General features: G+C 44.7%; 1 protein-coding gene across 2 annotated transcripts; it reads left to right on the top strand.

Annotated features, from left to right (window-relative positions):
* Positions 1–703: 703 nt before the first annotated feature.
* NCOA5 (nuclear receptor coactivator 5) lies at positions 704–20,973 on the top strand. Of its 2 annotated transcripts, XM_064521757.1 has the most exons (10): positions 711–868; positions 3,874–4,060; positions 4,610–4,717; positions 8,875–8,941; positions 12,565–12,960; positions 13,256–13,371; positions 13,608–13,734; positions 15,988–16,187; positions 18,217–18,540; positions 18,957–20,973. In XM_064521757.1, exons 2-10 carry the CDS (start codon positions 3,898–3,900, stop codon positions 19,613–19,615), a joined length of 2,160 nt encoding a protein of 719 aa, XP_064377827.1. In that variant the 5' UTR covers positions 711–868; positions 3,874–3,897; the 3' UTR covers positions 19,616–20,973. The 2 variants fall into 2 exon arrangements, with proteins under 2 accessions (XP_064377828.1, XP_064377827.1); XM_064521758.1 differs by lacking the exons at positions 3,874–4,060; positions 4,610–4,717; positions 8,875–8,941 and having other exon boundaries at positions 704–868.
* The last annotated feature ends 1,480 nt before the right edge of the window (positions 20,974–22,453 follow it).

Genomic DNA, 22,453 nt, shown 5'->3' with positions numbered 1-22,453 from the left:
ACCCCACGGCCACCCCAGTGGGGACACAGGGATGCAGTGCCGCCTGACCAGGGCGTGGGGCACCGGGATGTGGGGCTGGGGCTCGAGGACACCCCACGGCCACCCCAACAGGGGCACAGGGGTGCGGGACCTCCGTGACCGGGGCACGGGGCACTGGGATGTGGGGCTGGGGCTCGAGGACACCCCACGGCCACCCCAACAGGGGCACAGGGGTGCGGGACCTCCGTGACCGGGGCACGGGGCACCGGGATGTGGGGCTGGGGCTCGAGGACACCCCACGGCCACCCCAACAGGGGCACAGGGGTGCGGGACCTCCGTGACCGGGGCACGGGGCACCGGGATGTGGGGCTGGGGCACAGGGACACGGGGCACGGGGACACCCCACGGCCACCCCGACGGGGACATGCGGGTGCGGGACCCCCAGACCAGAGCACGGGGACACGGGGAGGCCCCACACGGGGCGGGGGCATGGGGACGTGCGGGCAGCCCCGCCGCCACCCCGACGGGGGCACGGGGCCGCCCCACACCGGCCCGATGGGGACAGGGGGCCGCGGGGCCGCCCCACACCGGCCCCGGCCCCGGCCCCGCCCGCCCGAGGCGGCGGCGGGTCTCGCGGCGCCCCCTGGCGGCGGCGGGCGGCAGTGGTGGGACTACAAGTCCCATGGAGCCTCGCGGCGGCGCGGCCGCGGAGCCTGCCGGGAGCCGGGGGGCGGCGGTACGTCAGCGCGCCGCGCCGTAAAGCGCGGGGCGGCGCCCTTCCGGCGGCGGCGTTTCCTCCCGTTCCTTGCGACAGCGCCGCGCGGCAGCGGCGGTTGGCGCCTTTGTCCTGGCGGGCGGCGGCGGGCGGCGGAGCGGGCCCGGCGCGGCGGTAAGTGCGCGGCGGGGCCGGGGGCTGCCGGCGGCGGGCGCGGCCTCGGCCTCGGCCTCGGCCTTGCGAGGGGCGCGGCATGCTCGAATAAAGACGTACCACAGCAAACCTCGCGGCGCGTCTGCGTCCTTCTCGGCGCCGCCCGGGCCGGGCCGAGGCCGCGGACTGCGAGCGGCGGCTCCGCCGTTCCGTCCGGCAGCGCGGGGCAGGCGCCGCGGCTCGGCGTGGGAGCGCTGCGGGCCGCGGGGCGCGCGCCCTCTCCCGGGAGGGCCGGGGCGGCCCTGGGGCAGCGGCCTGGCTCGGGGCGGCGGCGCTGCCCGGGAGCGGCCGCTGGGCGCGCTGGGGCCCCGGCGGGGCCCGTCAGGCCTCGCCCCGCGGGCTGAGCCGCCGGCCGGCGTCGGGGGTGCCGCTTGTCCCAGCAGCGCTGGTGTCCCGGTGGTGGCGTTCCGGTCTGGGTTTTGTTTGGGGGGTTGTTTTCGTTTTGTTTTCCCCTCCGCGGCCGGGAGCTCCTTGCAGACTCGTGCATGATGTTTCCGTTGCGCCACGTTGGTTTTGGTGTCCTACTTCAACGGTGTGTTGCCTTCTGAAGTTGTAGCACTTTTAGTAAAATAAAACTTTGTTTTTAAATTTACAGCTTTAGTGAGAGAGATGATTTTGGTTAACTTGTGGAGGGTTTACTGGCAGGTGAGCTGCCGTTAGCTGTTCTTCTGTAGTAACCTGCCGAGCCCGGTTGTCCCTTTTTTGCACTGAGATGTTATCACCTTTAAACTGTCTAGCCACGTGTTCAGCTTCCCTGATTAAATTCCCAGAAAGAGACTTGCTAGTGAGGTTACTAGCTCACCTGGTATAGCATGCCTAAAGCTGAGGTGGCATCCACTTCTGGTCTCGTGATTATTAAATGGCCCTTAGCTGTGTGTTCCACCGAGTGGAAAATGGTGAGCAGCAGTAAATGCCCTTATGTGAAAGCCCTCTATTAATTCACTCTGGATTAGCATTTGGGATTTATTGCTTTATTTTCTAAGCAACCTGCAAGTCGGAAGATATTCCAGCTTTTCATCACATAGAAAGTTCTTGTTCTTTCTTCCTCCAGCGACTCCCCCACCCCCCATTCCCACCAAGGAAAAGATGAGAGAATTTCTTACTGCTTTTGACACTGAATTAAAATGTCCTGCCATCAGGACATTGCAGGTCTTGTTGATGGTGGCTGCATGGGGTAAATGTAGTGTCTGAAGATTGCGAACATGAGTGATGTTTTGTGACCAGGTGCTCACAGAGGCTGTGGAATCTCCATCCTTGAAAATGTTCCGAGCTCAGCTCAGCAAAGTCCTGAGCAGCTGATCTGGCTTAGAAGTTAGTCCTGCTTAGAGCAGGAGTTGGACTAGATGACCTCCAGAGGTCTCTTCTAACTCATTATATGAAAACTATCTTCCCCTCAACTCATGCAAACTTAAACTGCAATAGCAGAATAGAGGAGAACTGTGTAGTGCTCCTGCAAAGAAAAGGGGGTCAAGATTTGAGACTTCTGAGGGGGAAGGTAAAAATGGTGGGGGGAGAGGAGGAGAACAAACTTGCCTTACAGGAAGATGTTGAAGCAGCTGTGGTATAAGAGCTGTTTGTTTGTTTTAACCTCCACCCTGTTCTCGCAGTTCAGCTCACTAGGAAGATGATTAGACTAGGAGTTCAGCTCACTAGGAAGATGATTAGACTAGGAGGTGTCCTCTCTCCTGCTTTTCCACAAGGCCTCCTAAAAGAAGGAGAAAAGTGATAGGAATATAGAGTTGATGATCTTTTTTCACATCCTAGAGTGTTTTATTTCTCATGCTAATTAGTGTTGTAGAAATACCTATGTAAAATCATCTTATAATTTAGGAAATCTGATATGCTTGTTTAGAAGCTACTTCTAAATTGTAGTCAACATAGTTTATTGCTGCGTAGTGTGCTGGCTATAGGGTATCTCATGATTAACAGTAGAAGCTTCTATTGATGTACTCAAATTAATTTCATGAGCTTTTTTTCAGGTTACTTCTATCCCTATAAACAGAAAATCCCAACCCTGCACTCCTGTAGATGAATGTGTGGGAAGGGTGATGACTATTGTATTAAAAAACTTTCAATCTTGCAAGTTCCCCTTGCAAGTTTCAGTGTTTTTTACTTTTTCTAAGTTTTCTTATAGTGACTTTTAAAGCAGAAAGTATGAATCCTGAGTATTTTAGCTATGACTATTTCAGTAAGTTTATGCAGTGAATGTTGCTGATTGTTAACCTATATTATTGCAGACAAAGCTGGAGCAAAGTTGCACTTTCATAGTCCTAGTGGAAATGAGTTAGCAGCACTGAATTTATGTGGGTGTGGCTAAATTCCCAGTTGTGGACCCGACTTCAGTAGGAGTTGACATCTTGATGGGCACAAAGATATGCTGTTTAGTATTGGTGTGAATGAGAAATTGTGTTTTCTGGTACTGTAAAGCTAAGACTTCACATTTGGTGAAGTGATCCAAGTATGGTCACTTCAGAGCCTTTAGAAAATGCTCCTTTATCTCATTCAAAGCCTATACTGAAGTATTTTGGGTCCTATTATGTGCTGTTAAGATAACTGTTTTCTTTCTGCTTATTAAAATATTACATGAATTCCAACACTTCTTACCAGTGAACTGAGGGAATAGATATGACAGTAATGGATGTATTGAAAAGCTTGAATTAAGAAGTTTTAGTAGAAAATAAGTTTTATTTGTGTTTCAGTTTGGAGTTAAATCTTTAAAGCATTCTGAAAATAGATTAGGTTTACTACCTTTCAACAATACAGAAAAACTGAACCTAAGTGGTGCAGTATACATTTTTGCCAGATTCCCATCTCCCTTGTATAAAGATTTCTCTGGAGTGAAGCTTGCGTCAAGCAGACCCAGTTGGCTTCTAGTCTGCAAAGCTGTTAAGTTTAATCTTGTTCCAGTTTAATTTTAATGTCATGGATTGAAATGATATGCATGGCCGTTTTTCTTTTTTGCGAAGACTTGGATTTGGAACGAAAGCAAAATGGCTCGAGGACGCAAGAGCAATAGCATCAAACAGAGCGACTTCACTAACAGCACCAATCCACAGGATTTAGAGAGAAGACTTTTTGTCGGCAATTTGCCCACAGACCACATGACTCGTGAAGAAATGGAAGAGATATTTTCAAAATATGGCAAAATAAGGGGTTAGTATTTTATCTTATGCCTTTTTGTGGCTGGGAATTCAGTCAGAAGTATAACATTCGTGCCTGTCAAATGCTGTCTGATGGTGTTGAGAGGAATGGCTAATATTTTCCCTAAAATGTGACCTTTTAAAGATAACTTTCTCTACTTGCATTTTCTCTGAAACTATAATTCCTTCAGTATAACTGAAACCTAATGCATATATGAGCTATGTTTTGTCTTTTGGGGTTGAGCTGTGGTGTTACACCAAGCAAATCTATTTTTTCAAGTGATTTCGGAGTCTCTTAACCAAATTTTGGTCACTTCATGGGCTTCTTTTGGTCACTGTCTTGTCAGAAGGAACTTGACCTATTTTGTAATATTGCCTAATATTTTAAATTTCTTAAACTTTGCATTTTGATCTTAGACTTGGTTTTCCCAAGGAACTTGAGTAGATGTTTCTGCGTAATGCCCCTTTGCTTGTTCTATCTAATGGGGTTATGTAATGACCGGGGTGGAATAGTACTGTCCCTTAGTTGTAACTGGTCTTGCCCTGCTGTTAATTTTTCCAGCCCTCAGCATGTTCCATGGCTATGGGTTCGTCCAGTATGAACGTCTAGAAGACGTCCAGGCCGCTCTGGACGGTGAGAAGGGTCGCCTTTTTAAAGGGTATAGATTAGGTAAGGAAAACTGATCCATGCTCTCCTACTGACCCTAGCATGTATTCTGGTAGAAAGAGTGCTTTTGTTTTAAAGCTCTCTAGAAGGATCATTGTGTGAAACCTGCCTAGCATTACTCTAAAATCATTTTTACTAGGTATGTATTTTCCTTCTGAGTTATTTGCTCTAAGTGCTGTGTGATCCATCTGCAGTGTTTTCTCTTGCTACCTCAGTCTTTCTCTGATGTTATTTTAATGTATTAATATTTTAATAAATCTATAATCCTATGTAAGAAGTTGTTCAACATGTAAGCCCTACAAAGTGTTCACTGAAACTTCATGCCCTTATTTTAAAAACACTTCATCTTGACGGGTTCAGAGGAACTGGTCACGGAACTTAGGGGTTTGTTAGATATGTGTTCCTAACTTGGAATTTTTTTTGCACATGTGAAATTAGTTTTTAAGTAGCACTACAAATACTAGGTGTTTAAAAAAATCTCTTTTCATAAAGATGAAAATTTTGCTAAACTTGCTGGGAGCAAACTTAAACAGAAATGAATGGTTAGAAATCTATTTAAGAGTAATCTGTTAAACATAACCAAAAATTTAGTTCCAAAGTAAGCCTATGGTAACATAAAAGAAAATATTTGACTTAGAAGGGAATAAAAGGCGCAATAAATAAATTAGGGGAAGGTTTGTGTACAGTGACAAGTATAAACCTGAAGAGGGAAAGGGTGGCAAAGGGACAAGGAGGGTAGAAAGATGCAAGAGATTATGGGCACTGTTGTAAGACAGTAAGCTTAAATAGGAAAAACTACAGGTGTCTCAGATGTTAATGTGTGATCATTTGGAAATTATAAGACTTCTTATTGGAGAAGACCACCTGGCCCTCAGTTAATGTGTCTGCTCTCTGTTTTTGAAGAGGCAGAACACTTTGTTTTTCATGCAGCTTCCACTTCAGTAGTAAGTAAATGGAAAAAGAGAAAGCAGCAACTACCAAAACTAGACCTTTCCAAAATATTACATCTAACTTGCATCTGTGAGGTTAAACTATATGAAGATCTCCCTAGGCTATTAATATTGTTTTTCCCTAAACCTTGGAAAATGAGGGAATTTCCAAGGACCGGGAAAAATACTGCAGTTGCGTCAACGAGGCAGTGTAAATGGACTGAGCAGACTATAAGCTGTCAGCCTGGCATCAGTCCTTGATAACATAATGGATTCTTTTATCTGACGCTCAATAAGAAGTGAATGCAATTAATGTCAGTCAAAATAAATCTCGTCAAACTCATTTGTTCTTATGATGTTACAAGTTTTATGGGTAAAAGTAGCAGTGTCCATGTAGAAGATTTCTGCAAGATACTCTATGATTAAGAAACTAAAGCAATTGGAAGCAGCATAGTGTTAAATGAATTTAAAACATATCTCAAAGTAATGTAGATGGAGTTACTCAGTGTTTTGGGTGGTGTTCTAGAAGGACTGGTTCCTGGCCATGCAGTAGTGTTTTTTTTTTTTTTTTCATAAGCGACTTGGGAAGAAAACACACAATCATGTTTTAAAGAGAATAGAATAATGAATGTTGAGTCACTGATAGTGAAATGACCTGGGTCTCTTCCTAAGCTGGATGCAAACAAAACTGAGCTTTCAGTAAAGCCAAATGCGAAGTTCTGCGTCTAGTGAAATAGAATGCGGAGTGTGCTTAGTGTGGAGGACTTTGTCCTCAAAAATAGTTCCTGAAAGGAGCTATTGGTAGGTAATAATTACTTGAATCCAGGAAGCTAATATGCTGCTCTTAGCAGGATTGCTTTTGTGATCCTTAGCTGTACAAAAAAAAAAAAAGATTTCTAAGTAAGAAGTTATAGTACCTGTGGGTTTTTGCTGCTGGAATACTTTGTTTGGTTCTGGTATGCATAATTCAAAAAGGATAATGCTAAACTGCAGAAGCATCAGAAAGATCAGGAGCTTAACAAACTGAAGAACAAGCCATAGTGAAAGCCTCAGGATAAAGAGGTGATGTGATCTGTATGTTAAATATTGTCCTGGAGATAAAATTGCATTTTAATCTAGTAGGCATAGGTATGACAAGTCCTTAAATGGAAATAATTAGTTTTCTTTAACAGTGAAATAATTTACATTTGGAACAATTTATTGGAGCTTTGGTGGATTTTGTGTCTCTGGCAATTTTTAAATCAGAATTGGATGTCTTGCTAAAAGATAAGCTCTAGTTCAATGCAACTGTTGGACTTGATAGGAATGTAATTCAAGAAAGTCTTGTCACTTGTGTTATTCAAAAGGTTGCACTGTATGATTACAGTGACCCTGTCATCTCAAAATCCTACAAGATAGACTTTCATTTTTTTCTCAGAAGTCATTTTGTTAATGTTCAAATATTTAATGTGTAAATGCTGTTGGCATTAAATAAAATGTTATTAAATCTGTTCCTTTTGCACAAGAAAAGAATCCCTGTGAAAGGTGTTTTTTCTTTCAGTAAAATATTTTGTTAAGATTTAAATGCAGCTGATTTTTTAATCTTGAAATAAATGTATGATACTGAATGTTTTTTAAAAAAATCATAATCTAGCTTTCTGCAATGGCATCTTAAAACAGAAAATAAAAATCTTAAACCAAGGAAGCAGATAGTGTCTTGCTTAAAGAGAAAATTTGACTTGAAGGGGGGAGAAGAAAAAATCTCCACTAAAAAAGAAATGCAAGGAGTACAATTACTTCAGGTACACAGTTTGAGTGTTAAATGTAATTGTTAGAACACAAAGGTCAAACTTTGGGCGAGTAACTCCAGTTTTGCATTACACTCTAATACTTCCATATATGTGTCTTCATATCTTCAATGAGGAAAACTATGTAGGCAGTAAATGTCCATCAATTTAACTTCTGATAGTGGACAATGCGATTTTTATAATCCGGAGGAGTGTTGTTATAGTCCTGTGAATGTTACCATGCTGGATTCCTAGTTAAAGTTCACATTGCACTTGCCTCTCTTACTGTGAAAAGAAACACGCTATTTCTTGATTTACAACAAGAGCAAAGATTGGAATTAAGTGATTAATTGTAATTTTAGTCTTGAAAGTCATCAAGGATAGTTTGGGAAGTTATGGAAGATATTAAGACTGAGTCTGCTTACAGGCCTTATAACGTGTTCATTCACTTGAAGAGCTTTGAAAGTGTGTAATGTAAATAACTAGTATTTTTAGCTATTGATAGATTGTCAGAGTGGATAGGACCTAGGTTTGTTTTCTTGGTTTTTGTTTTTCTTGTTTTTTTGCCTTTTTTCCTTAAAAGGCTCAGAGTAAAATGTCAGAAATCATTTCTGTTTGTTCTTGCCCCCACTCAAGTACACTACTTTGCCTTCAGTCAGCTGTTAGAGAAGGCTTTTTATTTCACAATAGAGCACTGTTGGCCTTATTAGTTTTGGGCAACTTTTTATTTTCTGGTTGAGGACAAGACTCTTTCTTCAGCTTTCCTTTACTTTCTTCTATTTCACCTTAGGGTGTTGTTCATGGAGATACTCAGAAGCAACCAATTTTCAAATTTCTAATCTGTTGCATCAGTTTGCCTTGCTGACAGTGGTGTTTTGAGTGCACCATGTTGACTTCATAAGGAGCTCTTGCTCCGGGCTCCTTGGATCTACTTTCCTCAGTGGCGGAGGTTGTACAGTTTGCTCCAGCAGTCCCTTGGAAGGCAGTTGAATGTGCCATTTGAGAACCCTTGGAGTTTTTTCAACAAGGGTAGCAGCATGCTCCATTGAACAGGACTGGCTGTGAATTTAAGACTGTGCTGGCCAACAACTTCCATTTGCAAAGGTTTTCAGACTCTGCTTTTTCTCCTAGAGTCCATGAGTTGCATTCTGCTTGCTCATAGACTGCAGAAGAAAGAGATTCTCTTATGGAATGAAGAGTCTGGATGTAGGCCTGAACATGAGGGGTTAAAGTTTCACCCAAGCTGTCCACCCTATTTTGAAGTCAGAAAAATCCATGAAAATTTTATTGCATTGTACTTTCTAAACTTAATAAAAATTGTCAAAGTGACAATGTCTCTCTGCTGAATGGATTTTCTTGCACCATCTGGATGTCGCTGAACTTAAGTTGCTTTCATTTGAATTGTGCTGATGCTCTTTTTTTTTGTTCCATAGCATTGAACAGATGGGTTGATTATTCTTTACAGATATTAATAAAGCAGCGGAAAGAAGAAATATGAATAAGGCTTCATCAAGGTCCAGTCCAGCACGAAGGTAAAGTACCTGGAAGCGATGCGTTATACTAGGAAGGTCAGGCTTTTAGGGCATGAGCCCACTTGTCAGTGCTAAATGTCTGTCTCTTCCCTACCGCCACCTCCCCAGTCAAATGGAGACGCTCAAGTGAAACAAGCAGGATGTGGCAGCTCCACCTCTAACGGCCTTGCTGTCTCTAACACCTCAGGAGGCACAAGGGAAACTTTGTGTTTGTTGCTGTTACTACAACTAAGTGTTGTTTTGCAGCACAGGTTGTACAAGACCTGTAAGGAAGAATAAACTTGATGTTTGCTCCCGATTCTCAAGTGTTGGAGAAGCCAAGGCATCTATAGAGAATGCCAAGTGACTGTAGCATTCTCTGTGCTGCAGAGGACTTCAGGATTTTGCATCTTGATGTCAAAAGCTTCCTGTGCTGAAATGAGACTGGAAAAGGAGTGTGTGAGCAAAGCACAGAACAGAGTAAATGTCTCTTTATTGTACTGTACATGTGCACTTGCATTGCCAGTATATGGAAGATGCGAGTCTGCCTGCTTCTCCTGTTTCCCACCCTTCAGTAGGTACAGTGTGTTCAACTCCAGCACATCCTGTACGTGTGAAGTCACAAGCAGGTGGAGAAGACATGGATCTTCCTGCCACAGGAAGAAGACTTCTATTTCTTGCGCTCCCTAGTGCGATATGGAAAAAGAAGACGCGCTGTGGTTGCATTTGGCATAAGCCATGCATCTTTTATGGCTCTGCACACAAAAAGGAGTTAAGTATTGAACTTGAAGGTCATCAAGCTCTCAAGTGTCTGATATGCTGTATTAATTTGGCTCATTAAATTATCAAAAACTGGAGAAAAATATGTGCAGCTAAAAAGACACGTACTACCAAAAATGGAAGGAGTAGATGCCAAGAATTGCAATTAGATCTCTTGTGTATGCTGCACTTATCCGGCATAGCGCCAAATGCATTTGCAAAGACCAGTGAATGCACATCGGGCCCTGGAAATGCTTCAGGCATGCAGCTGGGGTTCATGTTGCAGATCCTGCAAACACGAGAGTAGCTGGCGTAATGCTGCAAGCATTGGGTCTGGGCAGTGTCGGATGTGCTGATATTGCTGGCAGGGCCCCCCAGGAACACTGCAAGTGAACAAGCAGCAGCCACTGCCACGTCTTGGGCCCGAGCGGCACTGCAGTTGCCTAATGCTGTAGGCATTGAGCAGCACCGCAGTTGCGAGTGGTGGGTGCCTGTGCCACGGGTGTTGGGCCACAGACAGTACTGCAGAAGGACAAGCAGCAGGCACTGATGCCACGGGCATTGGGGCCTGTCTGACACTGCGTGTGTGCAAGCAGCAGATGCTTGTGCTGTGGGCCACAGGCCTTGGGCCCTGAGGAGCACTGCAGGCGTGTGAGCTGTGGGCACCGATGCTCTGGGCGTTGGACTGTGGACTGGACCACCGCCCCAGCTGCTGAAGCAGTAGGTGCTGCTGCCACAGTCATTTGGCTGTGACTGGTGCTGCAGATGCAACGATGGTTTGATGTCAGGGGCTCTGGGTCCCAACCAAGACCACAGGCGCAAACGGTGATGATGGGGTCCTGGGCGACGCTGCAGGTGCGCAGGCAACGGACACTGGACTCGGGATCATACTGAGGCATGTGAGCCACTGCTGATGCCAGGGCACCGAGTCCCAAGCCACGCAGCAGGCCCAGGCGATGGTGCCGCACCAGCGGTACCGAGTCCCAAGCGACAGCAGATGCAGGCAATGGTGCTGACACTGCAGGAGCTGGGCCCTGGCGATGGAGACACAGGAACAGAAGGCTGTTGGGCCTTAATGCTGCTGTAGCTCTGCAAGCAGCAGGGCAGTGGTGCAAGTTGCCAGACCAGAGGCACCAATACCACGTCTGTAGTTCTGTTGCAAGAATCGTAAATGTGTTGTTCATTCTGGGTCTTTCTGTCATTGCAGATAATGAATATGGCCTGTTACAGCAGAAAAAAAAAAGGAATAAATGTCATATGCAAAACAATTATGCTGCATCTGGCTGTTGTGCTATATAATCTTACAGCTACAGGAAGATTGGATACGGAGTATTCATCACAGCTGGTTAAAGCTTCTCCTGAGCTGCTGCTATCATTCACTTTAGGTTGGGGAGAGGGGGCAAGGGGAGACAGTGTGCATCGCATATGGTGTGTAGTTACACCACAGATCACAGGCAGAAACATGAGGCTGATTTGTGGGCCTGAGATACAGAGGCAGTTCACACTTGAAGCAAATGTGTGTGCAATTACAGTGCTTCTTTTACAGGAGAAGATTATGTACGCTCTCAGGGGCAATGCTGTAGTTTGTTGCAAGATGTGTTTCTATCTGACATAAAAACAGAGAATGCCACAATCCTGTGTTTCTATCTGACATAAAAACAGAGAACGCCACAATTCTATGTATCCCCCCAGGATGAGGGGGTGCCTAAACTGCCAAAATCCATGCAGAGGATCTGTACATCCTTCTAATTTACTCTTTGCTCTACCTGATATTTAAACTTGATTAGCTGACTCGCTGCTGTTGTCTCCAACTGGCTACTAAGTGAATGTGCTATAGTAGAAACAAACCTATGTTCTGTATGTCTTTCAGAAACTAGATTAGTGTCAGCTAGAGGACGTTAGATGTCTGTCAGGTTTTGGAAATAAAAAAAATTAAAAAAACCTTGTTTTCAATACTTGTCAATATCCTGGGGAAAGGATGTTCTAAGCATGTGAAACTCAGTAGTTTCTTCACAAGACTTTTTTGTATGTTCAACTTAGGCTAGAGTGAGAGTTATGTTTTCTCTGGAAAACAAAGTACTACCTGGAAAAAAAATCTACCTTTTGGAAAAGATGAAGAATGGAGTATCACTCTTCCTTGCCTCTGAAGATGGTACAGTGCAAAGTCTGAATGAAATGGATCATTCAGATTTGACACAATTCTGCTGGTGGTGATACAGTGCTGGTTGCGTTTAGTGCCCTCTTAATATGGGGCATCGTAGAGATAAGACTGACTTTCTGCAGGAACCATCTCTTCAAAGTCAGGACACGTTCAGTAGCTACCATTGCTCTCTGCTGGCAGTACAAAACCAACATTAACATGGAAACGACTGTTTCTTGGATCGCAACAAGCTCTTTTTTTAGTCACATGCCAATAACAAATTATTTCAGGAATTCTGCTGTCATCAAGTAGTGAATTTAATGGGTCCTTTGAATGCTGCTAGTTATGCCATACTCACCTGTTAGGCTACAGCACCTTGAATTCTCTCAAAGGATGCACAAAAACACATCTGATAGATAATCTGTTGCTGCCTTTAGAGGCCGGAGGCCTTGGAATGATCTTGGATGGTTTCTTAAGTGCCTGTTCACTTCTTCTGCAGGTGTCCTGCATTTTTAGTGATGCTTCAGTACAGAACTTTCTGGGACTTGTTTGGTTATGATAAACATTTGAATTAAGAAGCTTCTCCAGGGTGCTTTGACAAATGTTTTTGGGCAATTCTTGCTGTTGTGGGATAGGAGGGAGGATTCAGCAGCTGAGAGAAGGGTCACTCTGGCACCTCAGGTAAGAGATCTAGTGGTAACGATATTCATGTGCTCTAATAGAATTTCCCTGGTATTTTTCTCAGAGAGCAATATGCCTATGGGGATGGCCGAGATGCCAGACGCGATCGCTCCCCTCTTCGGGGGAGCCCACGAAGAGACCCGAGAGACGGCAGAGATGGTAGAAACGGGCGAGATTCCAGAGATGCTCGAGATATTCGAGCTAGAGATATGCGTGATGCCAGAGACCACAGGGACCCACGGGACCTGCGAGACCCCCGAGATCTTCGAGACCCCCGAGATATCAGGGATCCAAGAGACTTGCGGGACCCTCGTGATGTTAGAGATCTTCGTGACCCACGGGAGCCACTGTATGATCGATACAGGGATCCGCGCGATGTGAGGAATCCACGAGATATGAGGGATCCACGTGACATCAGGGATCCGCGGGATGTGAGGGATCCGCGGGATCCTCTGTATAGGTAATCTACACAGGATCGTATTTGCCAACACGATTTTTTGGAGTTCCTGCCTCCATGGTTATACTGGTTTGAGTGGTGTTAGGCTTTCAGGTAATTCAGATAATTTCAGGTAATTTCAGATAATTCCTCTGGTTGGGGACAGTTGGGTACCTGCTTTATGTCATGGGGGGAGCAGGTGGACACTTCAGTAATTAAACTTGAGGAAGGCCTGCATGTGATGCATTGGCAGAAGTTATTGCATGAGATCATATTGACGTATGGGAACCCCTGCTGCTTCTGTAAATGTCTGTTGCAGGCGAGATGAAGCATATGACCGTTATCTTCGCCTTGAAGACTACTATCGGAGGAAGGATGACTCTTACTATGACCGTTACAAAGAGCATTTTGATAGAGCACCGGTGAATTCAGAAGGTTAGTGCCTTGAAGAGTTAACATTAACATTTTAATGGGCAGATTCACATTCTCCCTCTGGAAGGATATGGGAGATTCCTTCAGTACTGAAGGTTGCAAACATCTCTACAGTACATTAAGTTCTGTGACACTGGGTTGTTCTGAGATTTAGAGACAGACTGGCCACTACAGCTAATTGCTCTAAGCAGATCCAAAGGACATTATTTGTTCTGTCCGTTTCTGTGGTTTGCTTTCAGACCGTCTGAAGCGTGAGGAGCGACGTCGAGAGGAGCTATACCGTCAGTACTACGAGGAAATCAAGAGACGTTTTGATGCAGAGAGACCTGTGGATTGTTCCGTGATAGTGGTGAATAAGCAGACAAAGTAAGAAAATAGTTGTGACTGTGTTTATTATTGGTAGTAGAAGAAAACAGAATTAAATTTACTTCTGCTTTTGGGCTGTTTGCCTTGCAGCTAGCTGCTTTTGAGGAGAGTGGCTTTAGGACCCTGAGAAAGCTGGTGCTTCTGGTGCTGTTCTAGGAATATTTATTGTGGGATGGAGAAATACCTTTGTACCTTGTGCTTTACTTTTGTTTTCCTCTTCTCACCTACCACCACGCCATCTCTTGAAAACTTAGGTACCCATTTTCACAGCAGGTTACAGTGGCCTGTGCTTGTTATTCATGGATTGAATGACATGCACCTTGTTGATATGTGCTCATCAATACATAGTGCAAAGCAGTTGCCAGTGTGGAGTGATGGGGGTATTCATTTCAGATCTCCTTTCAAATTGGTTACTAAGTCAGGCATCATTCAATACCATTATTAATACAATGCGCAAGAAATACAAAATCACTGCTGAAGATAGTCATGAATGATACCAAAAGTATATGTTAAATAACAAAGACTCTCGTGGTGCAGTCTGAACTCTTGCTAAAGTGTCCTCATTCAAACAAAATGTGTTTTATTTATTACAGCTAAATGCGAGGTCCTTCATCTTGAAGCAAAAATGCAGGCCGTGCCTGTAGAAAGGTCGTATTTCTCTTGAAATGCAATGACTTAAAAGGATTTTAGGAGTCAAAGGACTTGCTGTGGCAAAAATGCTAACGTGTCTTTGGTTTGGAGAGTAGACTGTGTCGGGAGCAGGGAGATATGCCTGTATATGGTATAAAGAGAGGAGTGCCATAGTGATAACACCAGTCTGGTGGTGTCTATATCTTTAAAAATATATATATAGAAGCATAGCAAAGATGTAGATAGTCATAAATCTGGTTTGAGGTCTGAAGAAAATGTTTACCGAGGGGAAGCTTAAAGCTCTGTCTCTTTAGCCCTTCTGAAAAAAGATCAAGAGTTGAACTTAACACTGCCATATCAGTGAGGCAGAAGGGGATAGTTGGTGCTTGCCTGATCTGGTGTTTGAAGACAGAACAGGAAATGAGTGCTGGCAACAAAGTGAAATTAGAAATAATTTTTTTGTGGTTTGCTTTTAATGGAGCTGATTACCTATTGGAGCAGATTTTTAAAGGGAATGTTAGATTCTTTATCTCTTGGTGACTAAAAGTGTTTGGAAGATATTTTAATAGAGCACATTGTATACAAGGAGAATTTTGTGCAGTCTTTTGTACAGAGGGGTCAGTACGAGGTTCTATGGATCTTTTTGGTCTATAACAGCCACAGACCTTAAGAGCTGGAGTATGTTGATAAATTGTGGATTTCGAAGCACTGGTGTCACCTGCTATAGAACTGTTCAGAGGTGATTCCTGGATGACTTCGAGGTATAATCAGTGTGACTTAAAAATCCTTGAAATAACAGTGTTGGGGAAGAGGGGAAAAACAGTTTCATCACCAGTATATGTTGGGGAATAGCAACATACAATGCTTGCATTCAAAGATGATAAATTGGACCTTTTTCAAAAGCTGAGAATGCGCATACAATAAATTTGTCAGAATGTATATACAGTTAGTATCGCAGTTTTGATACTGAGTACTGTATCCTAACAAAAGGTTTGAAGACTTTAAGCTGGGGCCATCTGAGCTATGGTTTGTGTTTGGGAAGCGTGCAGGACAGTAGATACGGGAAAAACTGAGGAAGGAGCAAAAAGCAACTAGCAGAACAAATATATTTAGAACTCAAGTGGATGTGTACTGGTACTTATTCTCTGAAAATTCGTCTTCAAGTCCAGAAGTTGGTCTATGCTGCAGTGAATTGGAATAAGGTACACTTGAACAGTTAGGATACTGAACAAGTAACTGACCTATAGAAGTTAGTTGCTTTGTTTTATGCCCGTTAGATTTCTGCAGGCATAACTAACCTCACTTAATATGAGTTCAGTTTAAACACATTTATATTTAAGCAAATTTATAATAGTGAAAATCTCTTTTCAGACACTTTCTTAGCTGAGCTGAGGCTTGTTTGTAACCTATTTCAGTTAAGCTGAAATGACCGATTCACACCAAAATAAGGGTAGAGTATGGGCTTTTATATTATTCTAATGAGATTGGTTTAATATTACCCTTCTGTTAAACTTTATGAAGCCATTAGAAAAGTGAATCTGAGCTGGAGAGAATGAATGTGCCAGGGTTTCTGTTTCTGTATGTACTGACTTACTGACCACTGCTGACTTTGCTTTGTGGTAGGGAGTACGCAGAGTCAGTGGGGCGAAAAGTGCGGGACCTGGGCATGGTAGTGGACCTGATCTTCCTCAACACAGAGATGTCACTGACGCAAGCCCTGGACGACGTGAGCAGAGGAGGGTCTCCTTTTGCCATTGTCATCACCCAGCAGCATCAAGTTCACCGTTCTTGCACTGTTAACATCATGTTTGGCACCCCACAAGGTACTGAGGTCTCAATGGGCTGTGCAGCTATGTGGTCACTCTGAACTTCCCAAAGTGCTGCTCTAGAACATTTTCTTTCAAGCAGAGTCACGCAGGATGAAGTTCATCCTGGCCGTGACAGAACTGGTTATTAATGAATTGACACTGTGTCATAAATGTGAATAGCATTAATTACAAGTTTCTTTAATATTTTATCATCTCTTACCAAAAGGACTGTTTAATTACTGCCAAGAGAAAATCTCAGCTGTATTTTTAGCACCTGCCATCACCAGCCCTTGCATCTTAGGGCAGGTCATGAGCTATAGCTCTAGAAATGATAGAACTACTTTGATAGACTTCTGAGTATTACCACTCCAACCTTTGTTTATCACTTGTTTTTCTCAAAGCCAGAGTGCTTGCAATGTGACAAATCACAGGACAGATTTTATAACCAAATGAGATTTAAGGAAAAAAGGGATAGCTTATTCTGTCAAGGTAAAGATCTGACTGTGAAACTGGAAACAGTTATAAAAAGATACAGCTGTAAAGTGTTTGGGTATATGTGCTCCCCTTCTCTAGCGCCATGTACACTTGCCGTATCATTTTCCATCACAGGGTGTGACTTGGCTGTTGTGAGCTTGAGGGTAGGTTTAAACAAGCATCTTATCAGAATGTGGTTTTGGAAAGCCGGCCTCTTGCTCTGATCTTTGGCCCGTTCACGTTCCATTTACAGACATGGGTTGTTGACTGCAGTTGAGCTTTCAAAGGTTATTTCTCCCTTACTGTGTTCTCAAGTAAGGTTTTGTCAGATTCACCTGGGAGAGCTAACTTCTGAATGCAGATTCACTCCTTTTGCTTGCTTACTGACTGAAGAAGTCCAGTTTCTTTTAACATATGGTGCGGTTGGGATGGGTCTCTCCTTTTCCTGCAGAAACACAGCCCAACCACATTTTCCTCGGACTTTCTACTGCCCTTGTTTTTGACTCTCAACACCTTTACTTAAAAAAAAAAAAAAAGAAAAACTTCCTTCGCTGGATCTAACATTATATCAGATCTCATCAGAAGCCCAGTCATTAACTCATGCATAGCCCTTCATAGAAATTAAATATGCTGTAGCTGAATCGCACATGGACATCTTTTCATGCATGCTAGTTTTAGGGAGATCTAGCACAACTTGTGTAAAGCAAGATAGTAAAATGAACTTTAGTTTCCTGTCATGAGGAAGAGGGATGGCAAGATTTGTAGCTCTGTAGGCTTCAGAAGTGCCCAGAGCTTTGCGCCCTTTTTGGAAGATAAAGTCTTTTATATAATTCGCCAGCTTAAACTCTGTTCTAGGGACTGTTTGCATATGTGCTTTGTGAGGTGGAAATAATGGCCACAAAACCTTTTAAAATGTAGCTGCAAAAAAAAGAAGAAGTCGGAATTAACTATTATTTGCTTTATCATAAAGGAACTTTATTGCTGCTTATTTCCCCCAGAGAATGAGCAGAATGAGCACTATGAAATTCAGCCAGTGCTTCCTTCCTCCCCATCTTCTGCATGCACACACAGTATATTAAGGCTTTGACAGTACGGAACCAAAAAAAAGATTTACGTCACTTTTTACTCTGCTCTGAGAAGCCTTAGCATCCTTCGTAGGGTAAGTTTTGGATCTGTCCAAGAATTTAGCAATAGTACAGCTGGAACAGTCTCCTGGTGTAAGCAAGGAGAATTTGTGAGAGAGGAAGAGGGAGTTCCTTTCTCTTTTAACTGGGAGAGAGGCAAGAAAGACATTTGTTAGGCTGGTATGGTGTCTTCTTGGAGCCCTCAACTATTGAAGGAACAGAGGATGGACTTGTTGGGTGATAGTCTTGAGCCTTCTGTTGGCTTTTGAAGCAATTACAAAATTGAACTGTCTTTTTACTGTGTGCCTAGGGAGATTTCCAAGTCTATGCTTGCGATTCCGAAGAGGTAACTGTCTGTTGAATGAGATGTGCTGGGGTGAGTGAGGCAAAGGACCTCCTGTTAACGTCACTTTGGTTTACTTGAAGTGTTCCTTTTCCTTGTGCAGAACACCGCAACATGCCCCAAGCTGATGCCATGGTGCTGGTGGCAAGAAATTATGAGCGCTACAAGACAGAATCACGGGAGAAGGAGCGTGAGGAGATCGCCAGGCAGGCTGCCAAGATGGCAGATGAAGCTGTTCTACAAGAGCGAGAGCGCCCACCGCCCATGGAGGAGGGTGTCAGAGGAGGTCACCCTCCGGGGATTCAGACTCTCTTGAACCTGCTGGCAGACAATCGCTATCTAACTGCTGAGGAGACTGATAAAGTAATTAATTACTTGAGAGACCGGAAGGAAAGGTTACTGAGGGGAAGCACTGATTCTCTGCAGGGTAAGTTTCTCAGCATTATTAATCATATGGTCTGTGGGCTGTCTGGACTGGGACAGGAACACAATGGTGGGGTTACGGGGGAGTACAAGCGCTGTAACTTTCTCACACAGTGCCTTATCTTACTGAGATAGAAGTATCCTCAGGAGTCCTCAGACTGCTCTTATCTTTCATGTGACACAGCTTTCATATTGGAATCTCTCAGGGAAACCACAGAGCTCCTGTAACTGGTTTGGCTGCTGCATAGAGGGCAATAATTCTGTTAAGTGGTTTGGGTTCCCCAGAGCTGTGCAGCTCTCCTGTTTAGAGTGTGGGTAGTCACTGACAATCGTGTCTTCAGTAGGTGTCTTACTTGGTTCCTTTAGGTGCCTCTTCAAAGGCATTTGCAGAGCTTTAACCCTCTTCCCTTTCTTTCACAGCACCCATGTCAAGGCAGTCTTTGGGGGCACCTTCAGGATCATCCCTGGGCAGTCAGTCCAGCCTTCCAAGCTCCCAGGCTCATCAGGGTTCGCAGCCTCTGGTCTCTGCTCCTTCTGTTCCGGTATCCTCTGCTAATCCTCAGCAGGAGCTTCAGGCAAAAATCCTCAGTCTCTTCAACAGTGGGGCAGCGGCAGCAGCAGCAGCTGCTGTAGCAAACAGCAGTTCTGCAGCCTCTGCAGGTACTTCGGGTGGCACTCCGAATCAAAACTTTGCTAACATGGCCAGCAGCCAGGCCCGGTCAGCACAGATAAGTGCTGCAAACTTAAACCAAGCTCAGCAGAGATTGCAGACTCCAAGCACACAGCTTCCAGCTCTCCAGGGCCCTTCAAGGAATGCAGGTCCAAGACCCGGAGCACCTCCACCAGCTCAGTCACTCTACGGTCAGCACCAAAATCGCCTGCCTGCTCCTGGCAGTGTACCTACTCAAAGGCCAGTATCTTCTGGTATCAACTTTGACAACCCTAGTGTACAGAAAGCTTTGGACACCCTTATCCAGAGTGGTCCTGCGCTCTCCCACCTAGTGAGCCAAACAGTGGCCCAGGGGCGAGCAGGATCCTCAGCCCAGCAACCTATGGGTTCCTACCAGCGACACTATTAAAGCCGCGCTGTCGAGCCCTTTCCCCTTCCCTTTGCCATTCCATACTTATAGCTGTTTAAAGAGTCTCCTGTTCTTGACACAGGACAAATGCTCCTGGATATGCATGTCCTCTCCACTTTGGCGAGAGTTTACCCCCAGCGGCATTGCTGCTGAGTGTTGCTAGCGCTGCTCTTCCTCACCTTGGTCTGGTTAGCAACGTCTGGGGAACTGTGCTCTGTTTTCTCGGTGACAGGATGTGCTGAGAGCTGCTGTGGGTATTCAGTTGTTTCGTCCAAGCCAGAAGTTGCTGCAGTGACAGTCCTTCTGCGTTTTCCTCTCTCCCGGTAGCTGGTGCACCTTCACATCGCAGTGCAGTCTGACGTCACTGAATGGTCTTACTATAGTTTTGGGTCAGTGGTTTTGAGCAAACGAGATGGGTCTGAGCAGAGTGGTACCCTGACTGGGCCTTCTTGGAGAGACACCTTTTTGAAACAGGCACTATTTTTCTTTGATTTTCAGTTTTTTTTAAACGGCATAAAAGCCGGTTTAAAAGAAAGTACGGTGGTAGCGCTAGCAACTGAACTCATGAAGCGCATGCCTGACTACCACTCAGTAACGAGTACAGTGCAGTTTGATCCTTCCAGAGCTCGGACTGTCATTCCCTGGCAGAGTGAGGCAAACATAAGTAGTCCTTACCTGGCCCAGCTTATGGAAATTGGCAGCTTTGGTCTGAGCACTGTGGTATGCCTGAAACATGAGAACTTCCAGCCAAGGCAGAGATTTCAAATATTCTGTCAATTTTCCTGCACTCAAGTAGTCAAATTTAAGAACAGTCTGTTAAATCTGGCATATCAGTTTCCTTTTCTTATGATACTGCTTTGGGGCAGTTGGCTACTGTCACCCAACAGCCCAGCCACAGCCACGGTGGTGTGTTGCTGGCTCTCTCTTGGAAGTAACTGCAGCCGGTTACCGCGTGGTGAATGTCTGTCCTCTGAAACTTCATCTTGCTGTTGACTGATGTTTTATCCATCTAAAGTGTGAGGGGCAGTGCCAAGATGCAATAGTATGGTTTTATACATTTTTTCAACACTTTGGTAGCTGCAGCAAACAGTTGAGTGGAAAATCAGGCAGATTCTTCACCATGTTTTTAAACAGTGACATACTTTGATACCAGAACACAAAACATCTCTATGTGGTCCTCCTTTGCACAGCCTTTCTTGCAGTCTGTAGGCTTCCTGCAGAGGATTGGAAGAAACTAAAATGCAAAGTTCATGGAGCAAAGATTTTTTTTGTCCCAGGTGGTTTGTGTTGTAGCATTTTTTTTTCTCTGTGCTGTTAACAAGAGGACATTACTTTTTAATAAAAAGGCAGGAAAAATGTTTTGTTGTGTTTTTGACACTTAACAGTTTGAGTACTATTGGAATACATTATCCCATTGCATTTGCCATTATTCTCTTCTTCCAGGTGAGCTGCTTCAGACCCTGCCTGGTGCTGGATACTAAGGGGAAAGCACACAAATTTTACTGTGCCCAGCTGTAAGGATATTGTAGTCTGTCTCAGTTTATACTCCTTTAGTTTTAAAGCACTTCATAGATACTTATTCCCATGCAGTGAATTAAGACAATTCAGACAGTATCAAGCAGAGCAGCCCATGTGCCCTTACAGGAAGCTGCACTACTGCAAACAGGTAAAGCATCTTTTCTGAAGTGGTCAGAAATTTCTATTAGCTTTAAACATGGGACCTGTGGCACTTGTGAGAAGCTGTTCCATCCTTGATGTTTCACCTCCTCTGCAATCTGCTGCTCCCGGTCATTGCCTGCTCCTTGTTAGGGAAATACCAGCCAAGTGAAAAAACGTTATGGAGACCCTAGAAACAAGTGAAAACTCCCCGTGCAAATAGTGAAGGGTGTAGTAAAATCATTTATTGCATTTTGTGCAGACAGGAGTCTAAAAAAATTAATACAGTTAAAGCAATAAAGCATTAACAGGGAGCATTCAACAACTGAGGAGCCACTCCTCCATTAATACCTGCACAGAGAACACAGGGTCTGTATTGAGGCGGCCTAATGCCCGATACTGAAACACTCACAAAAATTAAATGCAAGCCTAATACTCTTTTTTTTTGGTTTGCAACCTGTTTTATTTACAAGGTTTTAAACTTAATTGCATTGCTCTGCACACAGATTCTCTAAAACACAAAGCATACTAGGTCACTACATGTCTATTGAAATATTGCACTCGAATAAAAGTCACTTGAATGGACGTAGAACATCTAGCTACAGTGATTAAAAGATTAGTGAATGAATTGACTTTGTGATAACATTCATAACAAATATATTGCACATGTAGCACAGAAAGTGTTGTAACCAGCAAATCTCAGACCTGTTGGTCTTTCTGCTAGTCGTTAGTCCTGCTACGCAGAGGAGGGTCTTGACTCGTCTAGTGCAACTCACGTGCCCTCCGCAGTATCCAGTCCTTCCTCTAGTTCCAGCCACTGAACGACACCGACCCGGTCTGGACTCTGCCCGCGTCCCCTGCAAGTGCTGTGCTGTGGTTTGTTACCTGTACCGCAGAGTGGCTGGAGCGGACATGGAGCCCTGTAACTGTCCGGCTGGAAGGAGGAACAGAGCAGCCCCCCTCTCAGCTTCTCGGCTGATAGGTGCCGGTGCTGATTGCCTGCCCGGTGCCAGCGTGCTCACCAGACGTGGCTGGGGCTGCGCCTGCTTTCTGACTGTGCGGGGTCGTGCTGCTGTTCCACCTTCCTGGCGACAGCGTCTACTCAGCGCTGCTCCTGGCAGCAGCTCTGCCTGGAGAACAAACCTGGGGGGTCAAGACCTTCCTGTCTGAAACAAAAACCTG

This window comes from Dromaius novaehollandiae, chromosome 16 (genome assembly GCF_036370855.1).
Source record: "Dromaius novaehollandiae isolate bDroNov1 chromosome 16, bDroNov1.hap1, whole genome shotgun sequence".
Lineage (NCBI taxonomy): Eukaryota > Metazoa > Chordata > Aves > Casuariiformes > Dromaiidae > Dromaius > Dromaius novaehollandiae.
This window is presented reverse-complemented; position numbering and strand designations above follow the sequence as displayed.